Genomic DNA, 24,052 nt, shown 5'->3' with positions numbered 1-24,052 from the left:
GGGATTACAAATTTGTATTGAGAATTTGAGAACTTTTCAATTTTCAGGATAAGTTCTCCTCATTTTACTCATAATAAGGTTGAACTTCCTTATTTGTTGTGTTCTTTTTGAAAAATTATTTCCTAAATCGAAAACAATTTTCTCAATGATAGAAAATATTTTCCTATCAGAAGCAAAGAATGCTACATTTTTCTCCTTTTCTCCTCGATCCCGCCACCCCTCCTCGTCTTTTAAACTGTTACATTTGTTTTCCAACTTCTTTGATAATTAAGAAACCAACTCGGATTGTTCCACGCTGGTTCGGCTGGTGTCTGGTTCTGATATCACTCCCATTTCAGTGACCTGGTTGGTCTTGCAGATCCGGGATCTATTTCAGTCTCTGGCTAGGGTTTCAATTTATAAGGTGCTTCGAAATCTTATCTCGCCTGCTCATGATCTTGCGACCGCTGCTAGGAGTAGGGTGTTACTTAGGCTTCGTTTCTAGTTTTTTTGTTTTGTTGTTTCTTGCCTCTTTGTTTGTTTAGTTCTTAGTCCTCTTGTCAAAAAGAAAAAAAAAACCAAATAAAGGAAAATAAAATTTAAGACGGGATTATCTCTTTTTTTCTTTTTCTTTTTTACATCGACTTAATCTTACATGGATTTTCATTGACCAAAAAAATCACTTAAAATGTTTTCACGTGAACCAAACACGGACTACACGACCGCCTTATTGTTATGTAAAGATAAGGTTATTGAATCATGTTCTTACAAAAAATGCAGATATAAGGGATTATTATTATCAAAAAGAGAGAAAATTAGATCAGAAAACATGGAAATGGAATCACAAGAAATAATAAATCCAAAGATGAAAAAATATTTGTTGATATTGAATTGTGTAATGTTAGGAATAGGAATAAGTGGCGGTCCATTAGTAATGAGGTTGTATTACATACATGGTGGTAAAAGTATTTGGCTATCTTCTTGGTTGGAAACTGGTGGTTGGCCTTTGATGATAATTCCACTTCTCGTCGCTTATTTCCGTCGTCTTCGTCGTCGTCGTGGTGGTGCAGATCCTACACAGGCGGCTAAACTCATCTTCATCAACACCAACACCTTCTTCTTTGCTGCTATTGTTGGTAAGTTAATTCAATTCCCCCATATATGTCCACTCTTTTTTGTGTGGTTATAGTTTGGTCCTTTATCTTGTGAAAACTATTTTATGTCAATAGACCTGTCAAACGGGTTGGGTTATAAAAAAAATTACTTTTGGGTCGGGTTATTTTGGATCGTTTACTTTTGGGTTCGGGTTTACAAATGCTTGTTTAAGGCCCAAAATTTTCGGGTACGGGTCGGCCCAACGGGTTGAAGGATTTTGTAATACGCATTATATTTTAATTAATTTGTGTAATAAATACACAAAATATATGCACATATTAACAAAATTTTATACACAAGTTTATATTTAGTCAAATTCAACCATTAAATGGTGTATAATTCATATCAAAATCATATTACACCCATCAATACATAGTAACGTCTTTATTATGCTTAAAACTGCTCATAATCTCATTTATTACTATCAATACAATAATTTTCAATCATTCGGGTTAAAAACGAGTTTGGTCAGATTTTTTTCCCATTATTTTTCGGATTGTCCGGATTCAGATCGATTTTTAATAGGTGTAAGAATTATGATCTCATGTTATTGGTTATTGGTTATCTCCTATCCAAAAAATAACAGGGCCAAAATGTACGGGTGGTCATTTTGGTACCAATAATGATAGTTTGATGCTTTAGTTCAATCCATTGTCTTCCTTCATTCTTGCTAATTAAACCATGTTCTAAAGTAGCCAATTTAAAAGACTAAAAGACTAAAAAAAAAAATTGTATGTACTCCGTATTGAGTTCCCTTACAACTATGTACTTATCATATTATCATTACAACTCCTATTCTACTGGATCGGGGCTATCTTTATAATGCTTATGATTTTGCGTTTTCAGTGGTTTGTAAGAACTATTAGAGTTCAGCCTTAGAAGTGTAAGTCTCTTGAAAGGCCTGATAACGGTTCAGATTCAGATTAGTCGGAGCTTTACCTGCATCCATTCATTTATCAATCCGCTCCATCAGCATTCATTCGTTACTACTCACTCGCTTAACTTATCACCGTATCTTTCAGATGAAAAATATATAAAGTTTATCAATCCGCTCCATCAGCATTCACTCGTTACTGCTCACTCGCTTAACTTATCACCGCATCTTCCGGATGAAAAATATATAAAGTGGATGGATGAATGGTTAACCAATGGAGTAAGTCATTTGTATCCGATCTGATTCTTCATCTGTCACCCATTTAATTCGGATATCTATCTAATTAATCAATAATTGTTACTGGATTGGGTTAACGGATATCCATTTAATATTTGATAGAAATTTGAGGACGCACGCGGAAGTTTTGATGAACCTAAATAATTTAACAAAATTACATTTTTATTATTGATTACATTAATAAGAATTGTACAACAATATTTGCGATAGCCCCATGTCTCCCACTTATCTCTCTGTTAGAACCCTTATTCTTAGTTATACCCCTCATGTTTTGTGGAGCTCTCTTGATTAGCTCACCTCCCAACTTTTGCACATACTAACATATTTATAGTTGTTGTATTCTAGTTTCTGGATTTCTCTACACTTATCTAATATTATATATTTTCATATCACATGTCCAAGATATTTCTAGATACATCTTCGAATAAATTATTTTTTATCACCTAAAAAAATCGAAAAAATATTTTTTCCCACCTAAAAAAACTAAAACTTGTATTTTACCACCTAAAAAAAATTTAAAACTTGTTTTTTACCCCCTGAAAAATAGAAAACTACATGAAAATTTGTCCTATATCATCACTTGATTTTTTATTTTTTTTTATTACACGTCTATATTTTTCTAGAGTAACCTCCCATAGTATTTCCTATGCTAATACAATCCTATTACTCCCTCTGTTCTCGAATATCAGACCTTTTTGGAATATTGACACTATACACAATTGAAAAGAATCTTCTCATTTATTTCCAATACGTACTTCAAAACATATTCATGTGATATCTTATTTTGTTCATCTTGATATGTAGTTTAACAATATCAATTTTTTATATTTTTCTAACATACATATTTGGAGATATTTACGTTTAAATATTGAGTTGAAACGATTTGAAAAGTCAAAACAGGACTAATATTTAAGAAACAGAGGGAGTACTAATTTTGATTACTTCATATATGCAGGTTTAGTAGCAGGGGCAGCAGATTATTGCTACGCATATGGAGTAAAACACATACCAGTCTCAACATCATCATTAATCTTAGCAACCCAATTAGCTTTTACAGCAGTATTTGCCTTCATATTAGTAAACCAGAAATTCACACCATACTCAATAAACTCCATTGCTCTTCTAACCTTTGCAGCCATAATCTTAGCCGTCCATTCTAACAGTGATAAGCCAGCTGGAGAATCCAACGGTCAGTATTACTTAGGGTTCTTCTTAACCTTAGCCTCTTCTGCATTGTTTGCTCTTATGCTTCCTATGATTGAGCTTACTTACAAGAGAGTCAAACAGAGTGTGGTGGTGATTAATTACTCTTTGGTTATGGAGATTCAGCTTGTGTTGTCTTTCTCTGCTACTGTTATGTGTACTGTTGGGATGCTTGCTAGTGGTGATTACAAGGTAATTAATGCTTCGACTATTCCATTTATATTATCTGACTACTTAATTATATTTTTTTTTTATACGTAAGTATTCATTATATATATAAAGATAGGCGGTAGGCCGGGCCGTCTCAAAAAAAAAAAAAAAAAAACACGGTCTGATACGGGAACGAAGTTGTGGGTCGTGTAACAGGCCTCGGCCGCAATTTTCTCTTTGGAGGAATCACGGCACAGTCGGAACAGTAAAAAACGCTAAATTTAGTAAATTTGGGTTTAGACAAGATACAATCGGGCTTGATGGGCATGTGCCCAAGTTTTGAAAAATTTGGACCGACATGAGAGAAGCGGGTTGGGTGTGGGCCGAGTCCACTCAAGTGCACGGGCCTGTGGATTTTTCACGAAGCCTAGCCCGACCCGGCCAACAAAAATCTTTAGTTATATATGGCAGGCAACTTTTCTTTTTTAAATGTATTTTGCTTAGTTTAGTTTCAAAAGCCTTACCTTAAAAATTAAATTGGAATTATTCATGTTGAGATAGAGTAAAAATAAGTAAGACTATGTGTTTGTTCGACTTATTTTGACTTATTTCAGGTAAAATAAGTTCAGTTAAATTCAGATAAGTTCAGTTAAGTTCAGATAATATAAGGTCAGCAAAAATAAGTTTGTTTCAGACATTTTCACACACAAATAAGTTTATTTTAGACAAAATAAGATTTTTTCAGATAAAATAAGTTCAGATAAGTTCAGATAATATAAGTTCAATCAAAATAAGTCAAATAGAACAGAGCCTAAATGAAGTAATGAACTGGTTGATAATGAGTAAATGACCATTTTCTATATACAACCGGAAGAACCGGTTATTTATGTTGTATGGTACAATCAAGACTATATTTTTGTTTATTTATTTGTACTTCGAGAGCACGTACATGAAATACTGTAATGTTGGTTGTACGCAACGCCTTACTAGGTACAACCAGTTGTACTGCGAGAATCACATGTTGAAATCTAGCTAAGTATTGGCCTAATTTATTTTGGCATTATTTAAAAGAAAATCAAGTTGATGCATCATTTTCTAATTCAAATGTAATTCTTCCATGAGGCAATAGAATGAAATCCTCTAAAAGTGAGATTAGGTTGAGGAATTATGTCTTATTCAACAATTAGCCGTCGAATTAGTCATATTATATGTTGAATTACTTTGTTTATGCATCACTTTAGTGGTTAAGTAAGCATATTACATAAGTTTTTAAGTATGTTTAGAGTAAGATGGGTACATGTTAATAGATAAGTACATAATTCTTCATAGTTGTTGAATTAATCTTATTTAACAAAAGCCTCTCTATCTTCCCCTTAAAAAATATATATAGAGAGAGAGTATATATAAGTAGAAGGAAATTTTGGTAATATTAATCCAACCTTTGGCCGATTTTCTTTTATAAAGCCCACCTACGACATATTTTTTAATAATCCCACCTATACCACACAACGACTTTTATTGGGCCTAAAACGTCATAAACCTATTGTAGGCGATAATATGTCCCTACGTGGAAATACTCTCCCTCGATATATTCAGTCATCATCATCAAATCATCACCATCTCGATGATTTTTTCACCGGTTATCGGTCACTTAAGCCCAATAAAAGTCGTTGGGTAGTAAAGGTGGGATTATTAAAAAATATGTCGTAGGTGGGATTAATAAAAGAAAACCGGCCAAAGGTTAGATTAATATTACAAAATTTTCCTAAGTAGAATTCACAATTATAGATACCATCAATAAGATAAGATCCGGATTAGATAGATCAATATTTATTAACGAAAATCATGCAACATTTTTATAAAAAATAATAGAAACAATGATGTATAGCTCTATAATCCATTAGCCATGTTACTAAATTAGTTTAAACCATGCTTATGCCTTTTTATAAAAACAATTGTATTTAAATGCAATTTGCAAACCACTTTTCCCAATTAGTTTCAACATGCTAGCTAAACTAAAGTAATAATTGGTCCCTCTTAAACAACTATACTCGTGGTAGCTAGCTAAAAGAAGGGTGATAGACTAAATGCTTGAGAAAGATAATGTAAATTAACGATGATAATCATATTCCTTAAATCAATTAATCGATAAGGTATTGATCTAGTGGTCAGTTTAAATTGAGAGTCTATTAACAATAAGTCACAGTCCTTTCTCCATTTGTAACGTATGTTTCTCTTAATACTCATTTGCACATAAAAAAAATTATAAATAAATAAATAATACTCCTTAATCATATTCTTTAAAATTAGTCTTCTTCTAGGGAATTTAACTTTTTTTTTCCAAAGGTTTACTTCCTCCATTTCACGATTGATGCATCATAATGACTTTGTGCGCTATTTATATAATAATTTTGACCATCAATACCTTTAATTACATACGCCGTATTAATTAAAGTTGATATTTTATAAATATATATTAAGATTAACCAATAACAATATAAAATAACTCTTTACATATCAGTAATAAATTTGGTCAAAATTAGCATATGAATAGTGTGAAAAGTTAAAATGATGCATCTATTGACAATATGGGGGGAATACGTGGGGTTCGAACCTGGCTCTGTTCTGTTCACCTTATTTCCACTTATTTCAGGAAAAATAAGTTTAGATAAGTTCAGATAAGTTCAGTTAAGTTCAGATAAGATAAGTTCAGGAAAAATACGGGTTGACCAAGTATAATTTATAACTAAAATAAGTTTTGATAAATTCAGATAAGTTCAGTTAAGTTCAGATAAGATAAGTTCAGCAAAAATAAGTGAAAATCAGGTGAATAGAACGCATCCTTAATACTTATTGTACATAAACCCTTAATTAATCCACTAGGCAGATATCTCATTGGTACCATTAATAATATGTTACACGCAATAAAAATGTAAGGAGCATTATAAATCGGATATACTACGTAGTACTTCGTATGTTTTAATTTTTGTGAATATGATGATGCAGGAATATGCAAGAGAAATGCAAGATTACAAACTTGGGAAAGCAATGTACTTTGTAGTGCTAATATGTAGTGCAATTGTATGGCAATTCTTCTACTTAGGTGCCGCCGGAGTTATTTTCTACGGCTCGTCGTTGTTGTCCGGAGTAATTATATCGGTCGCACTTCCGATCACCGAGATAGCCGCCGTATTTTTCTACCACGAAACTTTTCAAGTAGATAAGGGGGTGTCTCTTCTTCTCTCCCTTTGGGGATTTATCTCCTATTTCTATGGGGAGGCTAAGGAAATCAAGAAACAAAAGAAGAGACAACAACGAAATAACACACAATCTATAGATGTAGAATCATAATGTACGTTTTTGTTAGAATATGTCTTGAATCGGTTAAGTTCCCTTCTTACAACGCCCCAGCAGCATTGGCCGGGTCTAGGTTATCTGTTTTTAGGCATTTTCCACATATGTTTAGAGAGTACTATATCAACTTTGTAGGTCACACTACAAGAAATTGTACCATTAACGACGGAAAATCCTATCGCTAAAGGCCAATAGTGGTGGAATTTTCTGACGCGAACCCTTCATAAAAGGGGGTCGTTATTGATAGAAAATCGATCTCGTCGTTAACCCGTCGTAAAAGACATTTGCGACGGTTGTTCCTTTTTTTATTTGGTTATTAGTTTGCGACGGAATTAGAATTTTTAAATCCGTAAAAATTCCGTCATTATTGGGTTGTCATAATGATACACATTTTTGTAGTATCATAATCTAGTTGTATTCTGTAATATGTACCCCTCGAGGTCAATAAAGTTTTCCTATGTATGTGGAGTTGTGGACGTAGCTGACACGTACATTGTTAATGAACCAGTTAAATTTTTGTGTATGTTCTTTATTTAGATTTTTAATTGTCTTTGTGACTTCCGTTATTACAAACCCTTTTAATTTCATAAGCCGTGTTGTTATCCTTTGCAAGGCTCTAGCATCCGGATCCTAATTGTTAAACTCATACTAAGCAGAGAAAAACTTGATTGTAGAGAAATTGCACATATGATTTTGGATTGGAGTTATATGATTATAATTAATTAATTTTTAATCGGAATTTTAAGGGGTTTTTTAATGATTAAAATTAAAGTGATTTGGGAGTTGGTAAAACTTAGTAATTTAAGATGAAATAGAGAACTTGAGCTGGTTTAGCATATGGATTAGGAATCCCATCAAGAAAACTACAGTACTTGCATAAGGATTAGGAATAAATAAAGGCAATTATTTAAGAGACCTCAAAATTAACAATAAAAAGGAGGATTGAATTAATAATTAGCTAGGCCAAATAATGCATCGTGAGGTTATGATTATGCAAATATTTTATCCCCAAGTTGTTGCATCTATGATACTGAATCCGAGTCGTGTCATCATTATAATAGCATGAAGTTGACCATACTTTTTTGGGATATACAAATACTGAGCTCCCTCCGTCTCTTAATACTCGATTTGTTTTGACCGAATACGTTTGACAATGCATAACTTTGACCACCAATTTATTTAACTACATATTATAAAAACTTATAAAAATATTAATATTTTGAAAATATATATTAAGATGAAGCCAACAATATATTATATACTAACATTTGTTTTCATATACTAGAAATAAAATAGGGTCAAAGTGAATTATGTGAATAGTGAAAAAAATCAAAATTGGTCGAGTATTAAGGGGCAGAGGGAGTACAACTAATACAAATAATCTCTATAGATCTTGAATTAATGGTTAAGATCAAGGATCTGTGTACGATAGATCTTAAGTTCGAATCTCTAATATACCGCATTTATAATTTATATTGCCTGGTCATTTTCAAATTTTGTACAACTCAGAGGTTGTTCATGGTGCAAATAGTTTTACCATGCACATGCATATAATCACTCTCGTATTTTGCTAATTAATTAAGCTATTCAGTTTGAGTTGTTTCAAACGAGTAACTAAACAAAAAATTGTATAAGTATTGGTTGAAATTTTAGAGAATGATAGCCAAGTAAATATGTGTATGATTGATTTTCGTGTACAACACAATCACTTACGGAGGATATGGAGTAACATTGAAATAGAGTTATACTTTAGCTAAGATTTTTATTAAGAAATATGATACTCATAAGTTATAAGAGACATTAAACTCATTGATAATATATAGTTGTAATTAAAATTATAAAGTACGAGGGCATGATAACAATATAATGTATTAAAATTGAATCAAGCAACAACTCGTTGAACTCCTGATATATCAATTAATTTTGAAAGTATAGCTATTCGTAAAAGTCTGTTTTCTTGTTTAAAGTAAATAATTTGTTGGCCCTTCATTTTTCACAACTTTGATGGCAATCAAATTTAACTTTTTTACATTGCACTTAAAATAAATAAAAAATAAAAAATAATCAGATTAAAATAAATGGATTATTAGAAATTTTGCGTTACAAATTGATACACTCAAGTACAAAATTCAACATGAATTTGATTAAATACTAGTAAATCACAAAAATCAAACTTACAAACAACAAAAATGCCAAAGGTATTAGGAAGTTTCCGTCGCTTCGATAACAATATTGCCGATGTCAAAAAAAAAAAAAAAGAAAAAAAGATAACAATATTGAGTATTGACATATTGTTGTTATAACTTATACGTACGTACGTACCACCTTAGTAGCTTCCGTGGCCCGCGCCTCCACCTGCGGCGGCACCACCACCACCACCACCATAAGCCGTAGGCGTAGTTTCTTCACATGCTACAGGTGGAGGAACCAGTATGGCCTTCTTCCTTCTTTTGGCAACACAAAAGAGGCAAATGGCCATAAACGCTAGGAAGAAAAAACCACCTAGAGATGCACCCACTATTACCGCCGTGTGGTTAGTATGACGCCCTGGTGGTGGTGGTGAGTAGTTGGGTGGGGACACTACAATGTCACCACCTGATGGCGGTGAAGAATAGCCTATTGGCGTTGGTGGAACTCCACCACCACCGCCGCCGCCGCCACCATGTGGTGGTACTCCACCGCCGCCATGTGGTTGAGGTGGGAGTGTTGGAGGAACAACAACACCGTGAGATGGTGGTGATGCATGACCGCCGCCGCCTGGTGGTGTTGATGGAGGAATGCCTTGAGGAGGTTGTGGTGGTGAGGCGGAGGGTAAAGGTGGTGACGCGCCTTGACTAGGTGGTGATTCACCGGGTGGAGACGGTTGTGGTGGTGACGACAATGAGGGTGGAGTTGCGCCGGGTGGAGATGGTTGTGGGGGTGACAATGAGGGTGGTGATGTTGGTGGTACGCCGGTTACAGGTGGCCATGATGGTGGTGAAGGCTTGTGATGACCGGAATGTGGAGGATGATGGCCATGGGGAGGAGGTGAAGTATAGGAATAATCGTGACGTGGATTTGGTGGTGGTGGTGGTGGTGAGGCGTAGGAGTAATATGACGGCGGTGGTGGTGGTGGTGGTGGTGATGATGGGTGAGAAGAGTACTCCTTTAGTGTACGCATTTTTTAGGGAACTAATAAAAGATGGATTTTTGAAAAGGTTTGTGACTTTTGTGTATGTTTGTTCACTTGATACAAAAGTGAAGTTGTGTTTGATGCCTTTTAAAGAAAGCTTGAGGTGCCAATGCTTTTGTAATCAAGCCGCCTGGTTTTTAATATTAGGGTGTCTAAATATACGTAGTATTAAACATTAATTAATTACATTGATCGACTCAAGTTAGAAACGGTGGAGTATGAGTTTTGCTTTAGGATGTATAATACTCTGTAATTATTGTTGAGATTGTAACAATTACGTAGTATGTATGTTCTTTAAATATGTAGTGTATAGAACTATATTTATTATTGTATGTGACGTATGGACTGTATGATTGTTTATTAATGATATTGTTCTTCTCCGTCAACAAAAATAATAATCACTGATCGACTAGTAATTCAAGAAATGCATGAAATGCTTATTTATATCCTTCATTAAGGTAGCATATACCAAAACTGCGAAATTGAAGATATTTCAATTTTAATTAAGACGTGCTTTAATTTAGAGACTATAAAATAACCATTAAGGGATCTTTTAAGGATGCGGGCCAGGAATTAGTGGTTGCCTATGAGACATAATTAAAGGGATCGTAGAACTTATAAAATGGTACTCTTATGTTAGACAAGTAACAAGATTCTAAATAACAACCCTATTACAAATTTACAAAGAAAAAAATTAATAAATTATTACAATTGATCATGTGGAGTTTTCATAATTTTGAAATAGTATTTCTACAACTACAGCTTACAATGGTTGTTGACTTGTTGTTGAGAGTGGAACCGTCATTATGATTGTATTTTCAGACTCTTGTCTACTGTAGTACTGTGTGATGTATTAATGTTAACATTATTAATAGTTAATCAAACATTGTTAATCACATTTGTTTTATAGGTTTCGTGTGGAATTGTTTTTTTTTTTTTTTTAATTTTTTTTTATCATTAATCTATTCAAATTTCATTTGGGTATATCCATATTTTGGTCAACTTCATATTAGATCAAAACGAGTTTGGGTCTTATCATGCAGTTAATAAGTACGAAGTATATATATATATATATATATATATATATATATATATATATATATATATATATATATATATATATATATATATATATATATATATATATATATATATATAAATATATATATATATATATATATATATATATATTTTTTTTTGGTGCGAATGAGTCACAAGGGCAATATAAATTACAATGGGGGCGGAGGGATTCGAACCTGAGACCTATCGTACACAGGCCCTCAGTCTTAACCACTAGGCCAAGACATCATTGGTACGAAGTATATTTTTTGATAGTTCGTTCTTTACTTTGTACTAGTTTTACGAGTATGTTTTAATAATTTGTGTATCAAGAACTAATTGGTCCCTATCACCTGATTTCGACAAATTGTTCTTTGTATAATAAGAGAGAAGGAAATCCTCAAAGTTTTATAAATTTATCAAACATTATTCGAAATTTTCAATACTAAATATTTTAATTTTCATTATTAAGATTTGTCGCATTAGCCAAAAAACGATGAAGGATTGTCTGGTTCTCTTTAAAGAGAGATGTTTTTTTTTGAAATAAAAATGTGAAGATATGTTCTTTTTATATTAAAAAATGAATAAAATTGAGTAGATATCAATTATTTTTTTTCATCTCTAAAAAAATAATTAAATTGAGTAGATCAAAATTTCGATTAAAATTGAGTAGACCATTTTCCTTATAAAGAAATGTATTTCTTTTTGTAAATATTATTATTTGGGTAAATATTGTTTAAAAGCAATATTTGACCTGCCAAAGAGAATTGTAGTTGTAAGCAACATTTTGCTCTTCATTTCACCCTTTCCAGTTTGCAGCTTTCCATCCAAAAATCACTACGCTCAAATTCCCTTCATTTTCCCCCAATTTGAGAACCAAATAAGAAAATACAGAGAAAATAATTTCAGGAAAATCGAAAGTTTCCCAGAAATCGACCCCAGAATCTGAAGAAACCCCAGAAAAGAGTTACTCGACACTCGCTCTTAGGTAAATTTGTTGTGTCACTTTTATTTTCTCTCTCCTTTCTTAGTGCGGCATCCCAAATTTGAACAAGGGGTTTTTTCTTTTGGTTCTTCATTTTAACAGTAAAGCTTTTTGTTAAAAAAACAAAAAGAATCAGATTTAAGGGTTTAGTTGAACCCATTAAACCCCATTTTCAGAAATTACTGTATAATTTGTTGGGCTTATTTGTTGTTGATAGTATAATTGCAGAAGAGTTAGATTATAATTTGTTATTTCTTGTTGATTTCAGTATTGCGAAATTACAATTTATGGGGTTTAATGATTGTTGATAATAGTGAGTGAATTAACAGATAAAAGTGTCTTTTGTGTCTCGTGTAAGTTAATGGGCAGGAGTCAGTGTGAGATGGATGTGGATGATGGTCCTGAGGAAGAACCTGAGCTTGAAGAAGGTGATTCACCTGAACAAAACCCAACCAGCCCTCAAGCTAATGGGAATGGCAACAATGGGAATGGTAACGAGAATGGGAATGGGAACGAAAACTTGACTAAGCGGAAGCGTAGTGGCAGTGGCGGCGGCGGTGGTGGTGGTGAGGAGCAAGAACCGAATGGATCATCTGATAATAAGACTCAAAATGGTGTTGGTGGGGATTCTACTACTCCTAGGTCTTCCTCTGGGAGACCGTTGATTAAAACGTTTCACGATGCGAGTGGAGGGCGCTCTAGCAATGGTGTTAAGAGGCTTAAGGTAACTAAATGCTTAACAACAATGTGAGACCTTGGAATTGAACTTTGAGTTGAATTTTCAATGCTCGGTACTTTGAAAATTGGAAATGTATGTGTCAGTACTTTTGTTTTATCTGAAGAACAATCCCTTGTTTGAATTACTTGTAGGTGATTGAAGAGGATGAGGAGGCTGGAACTAAAGAAGAACAAATCGAGTTCAACAAAGAGCTTGAAGCTTTCTATAAGGAAAGATACTTGGAATTTAAACCCCACAAGTTTTATGGGGAGCCGTTAAATTGCCTGAAGTATGCTCTCTTTCTTTTCATGTTTGCCATTAATTTCCTCAACTAAACATGTTAGCTGACATAGATGTCTGTGTTGGTCTAGGTTATGGAGAGCGGTGATTCAATTGGGTGGATATGACAGGGTATGATTCCTTTCACAGATTCCGTTTTATAAGTATTGCAAAAACTTTCACCCTCTAGATAATGTGCAGAGCTGGGAAAATGATGTAGTGGTTATGCTTGTTTTCAGTTTTCTAAGGCTTTGGCAGGAAATTTCCGCTCTAGAGATTAGATAGTTTTCTTAGTTGTTCTACCCTTGATGCTTTATTTGTATGTGGTGTGCTGCATGATCTGAATGATTTCCTTGGTTTATTTTGTGCATGAATTTCAGACTATTGATATGTAAGAAAAAATGTATTTCCTGAATTGAAGTAAAAGACTAGAAGGATAAGTTGTTTTCCCTGTATTATTCATGTATGGCCTTTTAGACTGTTTATTTAAGCATGAATATCCTACCATGGTTTTGAATCTTGTCTGATATAAGACATGAAAAAAAATATCGATTCTTCAGCTTATGGAGCTGAAAATAGGTGGAACAACCACTATAGAGCTGCACATGTCAGTACAGGTAAGTAGGCTAATATGGCCAATACAACCAATATAAAAACCATGCAGTGTCTACTTCCAGAGTGTCACCCTTTGCATGACAATACAATAAAGTACGAATCAATGTTGCACGATTGTTGCTGTGATCGAGGGCTGTGACCACTATTTTAAAACCCTATAGCCATTTTATATAACTTTGTCTTTTTTCTCAATTTACAGCTTTACGCTATCAATGTGTAGGGATTTTAAGGCACTTGTTTGTCGTAGCTTTAGTAGTAATAAGTGTATAACTGCATAAATAGGTTTACAGGTTGAGTTTTACGTTCCTAATTAACTCTGTTTGGATGTCCTTAAGTCTTCGTTAATTGACAAAGGAATGACATAGTATATACTTTTTTTCCTTTGTTATACAGGTCACTACATACAAGCTGTGGCGGCAAGTTGGAGAATCTTTTCATCCGCCCAAGTAAGATGTGTTTAGTTTATCAATTTTTTGCCAGAAAATGAAAAGATATGAAGTGAAAGGACATCATTTTATTTCAGTCTACTCATAGTTCAATGAGATCTGAATTTGTATCGTGTTCAATGCATTTTGCTATAAGTTCTCTATATTTAACCTTTTAACCTAGATAAATTCTTGCCATTTTTTTCAGGACGTGTACTACAGTTTCTTGGACATTTCGAATTTTCTATGAGAAGGTAACGTCTTCTTAAAAATTATAATTTACTTTTTAATAAGTTCATCCATGTAATTATTTTTATTATACGGACTTAATTGTATCTTGAAGCTTCTGAGTCTTTTTTCTTAGCCATCTGCTTGGCTACTGAAGAGATGGTAAACTGAAAAAGTTGGAAAATTTGTTAACAAGAATGAACTTATACTTCCTCTGTTTTTATTAATGTCTACATTTTTCCTTTATGGAAGTTCACCATTAATTGCTACATACCTATATTTGGTATGTTTTGGGCTGTGAATTGACGGCTTTTCCCGTACCCATGTGATTCACGCTTTCTCTCTTCTCTTTCCCTTGGTCATCACTTTTGCTTACTGTTTGAGTTTCCATAATATGTGTCAATTAAAAAAGAATGGAGGAAGGAGATGGTTAGTTAGCATAGGTCTGAAACTAAGTGTGTACCCTCTTGTCAGAACCACATAAGTCCTAGAGCTAGAGGTTGCAAACTTTTCCTGAGGTGGCAAAGATGGATTTAAAAACACTTTATTCTTTATCTGATACTGTTGTGAAGCACAGCTGTCAAGTAGAACTATTCATTATCACAATCTGCAATCGGGTTTCTGACTCAAGGCTGTTGTTTTAGCTGTTGTAATTGACTAAGGGTTTTAAGGTTTTGTTGCTTCTGTTGCTCTGTGCAGGCACTTCTGGAGTACGAAAAGCACAAAAGAGAGATTGGTGAGCTTGAATTCCCTGATGCACCAATCCCCGAGCCTACATCGGCTGAAAATGAGGTAGGCTTCACTGATTTGAATTTCTTGTAGAAAGTGACATTTTGCCCGTTTCTTGGCATTTTTCAAACCGGCATTTGGGCTATGAAATTCAATCTTTATTGATATTGCATGATGAACAATGAGCTTCTGAAGCCTAGTTCTGATTACACATCACCTCTTATCCCCAAATATATTTGGTAACTATATACTCAAAACATGTGTTCTCTTTGCGAGCATTGAATTATATGCATATGAATCACTGTTCATCTACACGTTATGACACATTGGATTATCATGTGACTCATGTCCGTAAGGTGAAACAATTGAAAAGTTCAGTTTTCTTAGAGAAAAGCCAATGCATTTTAGTAAATACTAAGCCAGTTAGAGGAAAGATTTATAGGAGGGCTGTTGACTCTGTTTGTCTTTTCTGTTTGTGTGTTCAGTTATAGTTGTTTCTTTTCATCAAAAACAAACAAGACCAATGTTTGCTCTTTGCAATTTCGCTTCATGTAGTCTTTTATAGTGCCACCTTCCAAAATCTAAGCATGAAACTTGATTTGGTAACCAATGTGTAATTATTTTGAATGACTCAATACCTTTTTATTGTAGAATCTAGGATCCTGCATTTGTTTAGCATCTTGATTGATTTTATTGAAGATCATGGTTCTTTTTCTGAAAGATGGGCTATCAAAATGAAAAAGAAAACTTCACTTCTCAGCTCTGAAAATGCCACTTCTAGGTCTTATTATAGGCCATCCTTCCCTACAAATCCCACAAAGAATAAAAGGATAAAAGTTCAGTTCACTAAATTTTGATTTACCTCATTCTGAAAGCTCTATGATGCTTTCTTTCTACAGAATAGCGCATGCCTTCCTTTTGAATTAGAAAGGGAATATTTGGGATAAAAGGTGATATGGTCTCTGCTTTTGCTTCAAAAAGCGCTAATACAAGGGAGGCACTTCCTTGAGTAGGGATCTCTACGTAATTTATTGAATGACGAGCTTTTTGCTCTTAGAGACTAGAGTGGGCTCAACACTATCCCATTCAAATTGCATTACTGGTTCTTTTGCTTTAGTGTATTTCTGAAGTAATCTGAACATTTTCAATTAAATGCTACTGAAATCTGAGCATGGCGTAAGACCGTAAGAATGAAAAGGTCTGGTGATAGTGTTAGTTTTCAGCTCGCTATTTGGTTGAAGACGGTGGTTTAGGCGCTTTCCCTCTCCCAACAAGGAAGTTGAGATGGGAAATCAGAGAAAAACCGTCTAGTTTATGATAATGCATTTTTTACTTTTTAATAATTTAAATTCTGGTAGGATATAGGTTGTGATGATATATTTTGGAAATTCTACATAGTATCCACTTTTGACTAGACCAAAACATTTTGAAATTTACTTAGGTTTTAATTTTTTTTGTTTCAGGGATAGGATAAATTAGTAAATTACGTTAATTTATTTTTGGAAATTCTACATGGTACCTTTTATGAAGTTATGAGTAGTTTTATCTTTTACGTTGGTAATTTTATTTAGTAGACCAAAACAATTTGAAAGTCATAACTTTTGCCCATGTGACTTTCAAATTGTTTATGAGTTATGACTTTCAATTTGTTTTGATCAATTTAATAGAATTACAAACGATAAGACTACTCATAACTTCATAACTTCACCACGGCAGCCATTTCTCTCACCATGGTGGTAAAATGTACTGTCTCCCAGAGTATAAAGGCGTACCTGAGTCTGAGGTGCAAGGCAACAGGGGTGAAGCGCCTTTTTTTGCCAGGGGGGAAGAGACTTCAAAGAGGCCCACATCAGTAATTTTTAATTTTTTTTTAATATATTTTGTACCTAGCTCAGCAGGATCCCTGTCACTTATGGGGCACCTTGAGCCTTTATATACATTGCTTATTGCTACCCCATTTCCTTTTGTTGGGCAGGCTCTATTTCTTTCCATTTCTTTTTGTTGGTTTCACTTTTGCTTTTTTCCCATTCTGATAAACTTCTTTTTACACAAACCCCAGTTACAACACTCTTTCCTACCTTTTCCCAAAAAATCCAAAATTCAATACTCTCTCTTACTTTTTCTTTACACATGTCCCACTTCTACACTCTCTCCTGCCCTCCTTGGTCTCTGTTGGTACAGTAGGTGTAACTATCATTTATGAACAGAGGTGGTAATGTATAACTGTAGTATGACGATGTCGTATCTTTGGGATAATTTTTTTAGTAACTGATAGCTACATTTCTCTGACATTGAAAATTGGGTTTGTATTATGTAGTCTATGTGGACATGAAATGACTAGAAATCTTGTTCTGCAAGGTGATCTAAGACCGACTTTGTTATTGACCCTTGATGAGAACTAGAGGATATATTTTAGTGTTAAAAGAATATATCTGCAAATGGAAGCTAATACCAAAGAAGAGGCGAAGTAGCGTTTGTTCAATCAAGGGAATTTGTGGGTATCCTGTTTCTGGAGCCTATTGGTTGGCCATAAGCTGTCTTGCCCCAGTGATTCTGTAGCGCTTTATTCTAACTGTTTTAAGTTCTAACCAGTTTGAATGTGATGCAAATTGGGTCCAATCTACTCCATACCACAGATTTATGAAATAACTCTAGTATCATCAATGATTTATGCTCCTCACTCTTCTTATATTTGACAGAGTTGCCCCTTTGTCCACCTTATTATTGGAATAAGATCCTTTCTATGTTCTTTTTCCTCCAGTTCCGACCTTTAGACTAAACAACCAAAGCTGTTGTACTGAGAACCGGATGCCTCATTACTAGAGTAGGCCCCGAATACCCGTGGAATACCGTGTTATATCCCTCCACACTTTAAAGAGCATGGATTAGAGATGGGGAAAAAACTTCATCAGATTCCGGTATTTGTTTGGAGCAAACTCTCAAGTTAAAGGATTTTGGCAAACCAAATTTAAGAAGATGCATTTTCCTATGCAAATTAGTCTTGTAGTGTGTGTGGTGTTTTGCTTTACTTCTGTGACGGACATTTAGCCGCAGCAGCCAGGACTTTTTGTTGTTTACTTTTTTCTTAAAGTTTGTGTGTAACGATCTGTATGCTTCTGTTTTGTTGTATTTATTAGTAGCTTTACTTGTTATATAATATAAGTTCCTGACGCGTTGTATCTCTGGTTTTAGGGAAATGCTTACCAAGCTGGTTCAGGAAGGGTTAGGAGGGATGCTGCTGCTCGTGCAATGCAGGGTTGGCATGCTCAGCGGGATATTGGATTGGGAGAGGTAGGGGAGCCCATTATCAAGGTATAAAAAGTAAAGAGATGGAGAATTGGCTTAGAGCACTTTTATATCATTTGCAGTATATGCAAATATAATACAGACTATTGGATATTTCAGCATTTCCGCAGGCAATTGAGTGGAAATAACGTAATTAACAATTTTAATATATGTGGAGATTATTTTGAGGTCTTCCATCAAATGATTTTAGATAAATTAACAAATGAGCAAAAATGATATGTTGAATGACAAAATAAAGATAATAAAATCTTCATCCTTTTGCTTTTACCTCTCAATGACATGTCGCATCCTTCCATTTTCCTCATTCCTCTTCCTAATAATTCCAGCCACTGTGTCCACAAAACAAATGGGATTACCCATTCCTTCAGTTAAACTTGTTAGTTTCAGCATATTGCTGGTTTCAACAACCCTCTAACCTTTTCTCATTTCATCTTTCGCTGTAATTTTCTTCCTTTCGTTCCTCCTTCCCCTGATCTTGTTAATTATGCTCTTGATAAGGTTCATTTTTTTCTTAATTTTTTAATTATATATTTCATGTCTTCATAGAAAGAAACCATAATTTTCAAAAAAAAAAAAGTAATGCAAAATAAAAACAAAAATAATAACAAGCTGACTAAGCCAAGCCTGATTGAGCTTAGGCTTGACTATTTTAAGGTTTGGCTTTGCTGAACAAGGTTTGTAATTTGTCAGACCAAGCCAAAACTAGCTTGACTCGGATTAACCATGGCAGTAGTAGATACCATGCCCTGTAGCCTCCTATTATATTACGTAAGTGTTGTACATACAGAGTATCACTTACTAAATAAGTTAGTTTCCAAATTTGGGGTTTTATGCACATATCATATCACCAATATAGTTCAAAATCTTCTTGTCATTCTAAGTCAATATTTGTGAAAAGATTCTGTGATTCTTTGATTTGGCGATCCATAATTTTACAATATATTCAACTTCTTGTTCCTGAGATTTCTTCAAATGTCTTTTGTTTGCAGGATAAGAGCATTAATTCTTCACAAAAGCGTGAAAAACATCTGAAAAACATTGGTATGTCTGTGCTGGTGTAAAGCATCTGATATTTGCATTTAACCAAAATAGTTTCTGATTCCTTTGCATGATTATCTAATGCAGGTGTGAAGCAGAAGAAACCCAGTAATTTAGAGCTTGCAGAAAATGAGACGCCTGAAGCAAACAAACAGTTGAGATATCCAAATTTCCTCTCCCTTCTTCTCATCCTCCTTTAACCCCCTCCCGAACTCATACAGACACAGAAGACCCTGAATAGAAAAAGTGCGCAGTTGCATTAAAAATATGCCTCTCTTTGGTTTTCTAGTCACTTGTCACAACCTTGAAGAGTTGAAGGATCTATATTAACAGAAGAGTTTGTTTTAGCACCCAGGTGCATTTTTTTTGAAAAAGTAACTTAACGGCTAGAATTTTCTGATTGCATAGCTGTTAGAGAAACATTTTTTTTGAAAAAGAATCCTTGCTTCCAAGCTGATCTCCCTCCCCCTTAGGCCCACTTTGTTCTCAAAATTCAAGAAGCTTGTGTTTTTTGAATATATAAATAAATGAAAAACCTTAGGTGTTGGTTGCTAATTACTCCCTCCATCAGTCTATCCCTAAGATTTCAATCTTGCCTTAAATGGATGTCCCGAAGAAATTCACTCTTCCTTTCCATGTAATCTTTTTCTCCTCCCTCCCCAAACATTTTCTCTATCCACTATTCTTAATCTTCATGCCAAATCCAAGTATTAAAATCTTTTTTAGAGTATAGTACTTCCTACATCTTGTCATGTTTGTTCTAGTTTCCTTTCTGGGTACTTCCTGAAATGTTGTCCACTTTTAAAATTTGTATCAAAATTTTGCCAAAACTCACTTGTTTTATGTAACTAATTAAATACGTTTCTCTCTTAATTGTAGGATGGTGCCAACAGTTCTGGATGCCGGTCCCCCGGCTGATTGGGTGAAAATCAATATCAGAGAAAGTGTGGGTTTTTAATACTGATGTTCCTGGCTTCCTCTTCCCTTGATGTATGGTGTTATGACTGACGGTGGTTCTTTTTCCTTTTTCTTGCAGAAAGATTGTTTTGAGGTTTATGCGTTAGTTCCTGGGCTTCTTCGTGAGGAGGTACTATTGCTCGATTTTAGAGATTGTGTTTTTATGTTCCTGGTTTGATGTTATAAATATTTTATTGGCATGGGACTATATTGCAACAGACTTGAGTAAAATCAAAACACTCTTTACGTGAACCGCCAGAAATCATATATGGTTTGGTTCTTTGGTAATACTACAATGGCATACTGCTTTACAATGGTCAATTACAGGTCAATGCAGAGACAATGAGTAAACCCATGCCAGTAAATGCCCAAATTGAAGTTTTGGTCATGAGGATGACCAGAGCATTGCATATTCCTCTCCTATTTTTTTGTGACTAAGATTTTCCGTTCTCTTGAGTCTTGACCACCCAAAGTGGGCAAACAATGAGTTTGGTTATATGGTACTGTATATTGTAGCATCTAAGATAGTTTCATAGTTACTGTATGTGAGATGAGATATTCTGAATAATGTCGGATTCAACACTTTGGCATACAAGTTCAATATGTACATGTTTTGTATGGAAAATTTTTGGGCTTCTTGGGCTGCTATGGCCCCACAATTTTAATTTCAAGTTCTTGCATGGTATCAAAATCTCCTCTTATCATTCATACCTCTGCTAGTACATAATACAGGCATTCCCGAATATTTTGGTTTCGTTTTATCTAAGGTCCTTAATGAGCTATTCTGGAATAATGTCGGATACACTTTGGCATGCAAGTTCAATATGTACTGTGGTGTTTGTATGGCAAATTTCTTGGGCTTCTACGGCCCCACAATGTTAATTTCAAGTTTCTGTACGGTATCAAAATTTTCTCTCGTCATTCATACCTCTGCAAGTACATAATACAGGCATTCCCAAATATTATGGTTTCGTTTAAGTTCCATTTATCTCGTCCTTTTTGTCTGTAAGTATTCCCATGTTGCTTGGGTCAAGAGATGGGACATTGTTGTTTTGGATACTTGGATGATCCTGGTTGATGCAGTTTACCTCTGTAACTTTTTAATTGGCTGCCTCTTGATGAAATGTACTTGACCTTTTTCCGGTCTCTTGATGATTTAGGTACGCGTTCAGTCAGATCCTGCTGGGCGTCTGGTCATTACTGGTCAGCCAGAGCAGCTTGACAATCCTTGGGGCATCACTCCGTTTAGGAAGGTAAATTACAACAATGTTGGGTGATTCTGTGCTTTGTTTTATGAGATGATTAGATCAACCTCAAACCTACTTTGCGTTGTTAGAATTTTCAACACATGCATGCCTTGAAGACCTGTCAAACGAGTCGGTCGGGTCGGGTTGTAGAAATTACTTTCGGGTTCGGGTTAGTTTGGGTCGTTCACTTTCGAGTTCGGGTTTACAAATGCTTGTTCAAGACCCAGAACTTTCGGGTTCGGGTCGACCAAATGGGTTGAGAGATTTTAAAACGCGTATTATATTTTGATATGTAGACATGTCAAAAACCGACCCGACACGAAAACCGACCTGAAAATACTGGGTCTTGAACAAGATTTTGTGACCTGTAACTTGATTTTATCGGAACCCGAACAACCCGAAAAGAATTGGGTCCAAAACCTGATCGAACCCGTTTGCCTTGTTCATAAACAATCATCATTTCCGGTGATCTAATAGGAGGAATAAGAAAATCATGATACAATTTGACTAATTCTGTGTGGTTGATGGTTTTCATTCAGGTTGTTATATTTCCGGTGAGGATAGACCCACTACATACGTCTGCTGTTGTAAGCTTGCATGGCAGGCTCTTCGTCCGTGTTCCTTTCGAACGGTCAAGTACCTGAACAGGGTCGGGTCGGGTCACCTGTATGCAGATTCTAGGGTTTGTCATTAGTTTGTCTAATTAGGGAAGTAAAAAGGAGCAGAAGCTGCAAACGACTTTTGGGGGAAGAATTGGAATTAGAGAATTGACTTTTGCTGGTGTTCTTAGGTTAGGAAAATTTAAGGGTGATTTCTGATGATTTCTTTTCTGTAACTCCATGGCTTTCTACTTTCTAGTGACTTTTGTAGCTGTACAAGTTCTAATTTTGTAAATTTTAGTTGATGAAAATCAATTATGTTCATTGTTGATTATTGTTCTACGTATATGATTTTGTTCTTCTGCATCTTCTATGAGGTGGATTTGGCAACACTGGCTCCGAGTAAAGATGGTTGTGTGCCGGGCTGGGCTTCTGTTCGAGTCCATTGGCCATGGGGCTAAATGGCCCGGATCCATGCCAAGCCCACATTGTGCTGGGCTGGGCCAAAAAGTTCAAAACAGAGCCGAGGTCTAAGGGCTTTCGTGCTAGGCCGTCGTGTCTAAGCCTAATTTTACTAAATTTAGCGTATTTTGTTGTGTCGGGTTGTGTCAACTCGTGTTCGTGTTTCGTGTCGAATATAAACGGGTTGAAAAACCTCAAACACTAAACCGACCCGTTTAATAAACGTGTCGTGTCATGTAAGCCATTTTAACTAATCGTGTTAGAAACTCTTGACATAACCCGTTTCTTTTGTGTCCAGTTAGTGTCATTTTTTCGTATTTGTTCAATAAAGTTGGTTCCATCATACTCCCTCCGTATTTATTTAAGAGATACACTTGCCTTTTCCGGCCGTATTTATTTAAGAGATACATTTGCCATTTTTAGTAACTTATCAACACCACCATCTAATTAAATAATACATCTAATATACCCTATCACCCACCATCCTATTAAACAAATAATTTCATAAACCCACCCCACCCTCCATCCACCAAAATAACATGGTCCCCACATGTTTAATTATTAAAATATCTATTCAACCCCACTTGCTTTATTATTTTATTTCATTCAATTATTCTTCTTAATACCCGTGCCCGGCCAAGTGTATCTCTTATAAAAATACGGAGGAAGTACAGGTTATCACCAAATACATTGAATTAGAAAGGAGTAGTTTTTTCGTAGGCGGTTTTTTTGTAGGCGGTTTAAGTCGTATCGATTTCGTTTTGAGAATCTCAATACTAATCCGACCAATTTAACTAAACGGCTGTAACCCCTTGACACTAACTCGCTTTTTTCGTGTCCGGTTGGTGTCATGTTATCCCATCGTGTCAGATTTCGCCAGCTCTAATCGACTCTAGACAAAAGAAAAAAATAATAATAATATCATTAATCAATATATATATTCGGTTTGCAGTTAAATAAATGTGAGACGGTCTAAATGTTTATCATCCGGGTCAAAATGATCTAACCCTAACCCAAAATCGAATGACTCAGTCATTACTCGACTGTGACACGAGTATGTGACAAAAGTCAAGTGACATCACATTACTAGAGCTGTCAAAACAGGTCATCGGGTCGGGTTTGGGTCGGGTCATCTCGGGTCTCGGGTCATGATCAGGTCGGGTCGTGTTGGGTCAATATTCCATCCGCGTTGAGTTCGGGTTCAGTCGCGTCGATTTCAGG

General features: G+C 35.0%; 3 protein-coding genes across 6 annotated transcripts; 2 read left to right on the top strand and 1 right to left on the bottom strand.

Moving 5' to 3' along the window:
- The first annotated feature begins 9 nt into the window (after positions 1-9).
- On the top strand, positions 10-7,535 carry LOC110802989 (purine permease 3). Its single transcript, XM_022008466.2, has 3 exons — positions 10-1,115; positions 3,261-3,700; positions 6,665-7,535. The coding sequence occupies exons 1-3, from the start codon at positions 668-670 to the stop codon at positions 7,007-7,009; spliced, it is 1,233 nt and encodes a 410-aa protein (XP_021864158.2). The 5' UTR covers positions 10-667; the 3' UTR covers positions 7,010-7,535.
- Positions 7,536-9,338: 1,803 nt separating this feature from the next.
- Positions 9,339-10,172, bottom strand: LOC110796822 (formin-like protein 20). The gene has a single exon (XM_022002192.2). The coding sequence runs from the start codon at positions 10,170-10,172 to the stop codon at positions 9,339-9,341; it is 834 nt and encodes a 277-aa protein (XP_021857884.2).
- A 1,829-nt stretch (positions 10,173-12,001) lies between these two features.
- Positions 12,002-22,703, top strand: LOC110803069 (AT-rich interactive domain-containing protein 5). 4 transcript variants are annotated; one of them, XM_056837878.1, is made up of 14 exons: positions 12,002-12,231; positions 12,598-12,952; positions 13,099-13,235; positions 13,318-13,357; positions 14,234-14,286; positions 14,474-14,519; positions 15,193-15,285; positions 18,415-18,513; positions 19,518-19,569; positions 19,654-19,720; positions 20,446-20,512; positions 20,603-20,653; positions 21,684-21,776; positions 22,310-22,703. In XM_056837878.1, exons 2-14 carry the CDS (start codon positions 12,611-12,613, stop codon positions 22,412-22,414), a joined length of 1,245 nt encoding a protein of 414 aa, XP_056693856.1. In that variant the 5' UTR covers positions 12,002-12,231; positions 12,598-12,610; the 3' UTR covers positions 22,415-22,703. The 4 variants fall into 4 exon arrangements, with proteins under 4 accessions (XP_056693856.1, XP_021864398.2, XP_021864328.2 ...); XM_022008706.2 differs by having other exon boundaries at positions 12,587-12,952; XM_022008636.2 differs by having other exon boundaries at positions 12,003-12,231; positions 18,415-18,534.
- The last annotated feature ends 1,349 nt before the right edge of the window (positions 22,704-24,052 follow it).

Source organism: Spinacia oleracea, chromosome 2, assembly GCF_020520425.1.
Source record: "Spinacia oleracea cultivar Varoflay chromosome 2, BTI_SOV_V1, whole genome shotgun sequence".
NCBI lineage: Eukaryota > Viridiplantae > Streptophyta > Magnoliopsida > Caryophyllales > Amaranthaceae > Spinacia > Spinacia oleracea.
The sequence above is the reverse complement of the archived record's forward strand: the minus strand, read 5'-3'. Positions and strand labels throughout refer to the sequence as shown.

Coding starts and splice junctions, on each gene's coding strand:
- LOC110802989 (XM_022008466.2), top strand. CDS start 668: ATGTTTTCACGTGAACCAAACACGGACTACACGACCGCCTTATTGTTA. Junction 1,116..3,260: donor CTTCTTTGCTGCTATTGTTG/GTAAGTTAATTC, acceptor TCATATATGCAG/GTTTAGTAGCAGGGGCAGCA. Junction 3,701..6,664: donor TTGCTAGTGGTGATTACAAG/GTAATTAATGCT, acceptor ATGATGATGCAG/GAATATGCAAGAGAAATGCA.
- LOC110796822 (XM_022002192.2), bottom strand. CDS start 10,172: ATGCGTACACTAAAGGAGTACTCTTCTCACCCATCATCACCACCACCA.
- LOC110803069 (XM_022008563.2), top strand. CDS start 12,590: ATGGGCAGGAGTCAGTGTGAGATGGATGTGGATGATGGTCCTGAGGAA. Junction 14,287..14,473: donor GAATCTTTTCATCCGCCCAA/GTAAGATGTGTT, acceptor CATTTTTTTCAG/GACGTGTACTACAGTTTCTT. Junction 19,721..20,445: donor ACGCCTGAAGCAAACAAACA/GTTGAGATATCC, acceptor TCTTAATTGTAG/GATGGTGCCAACAGTTCTGG.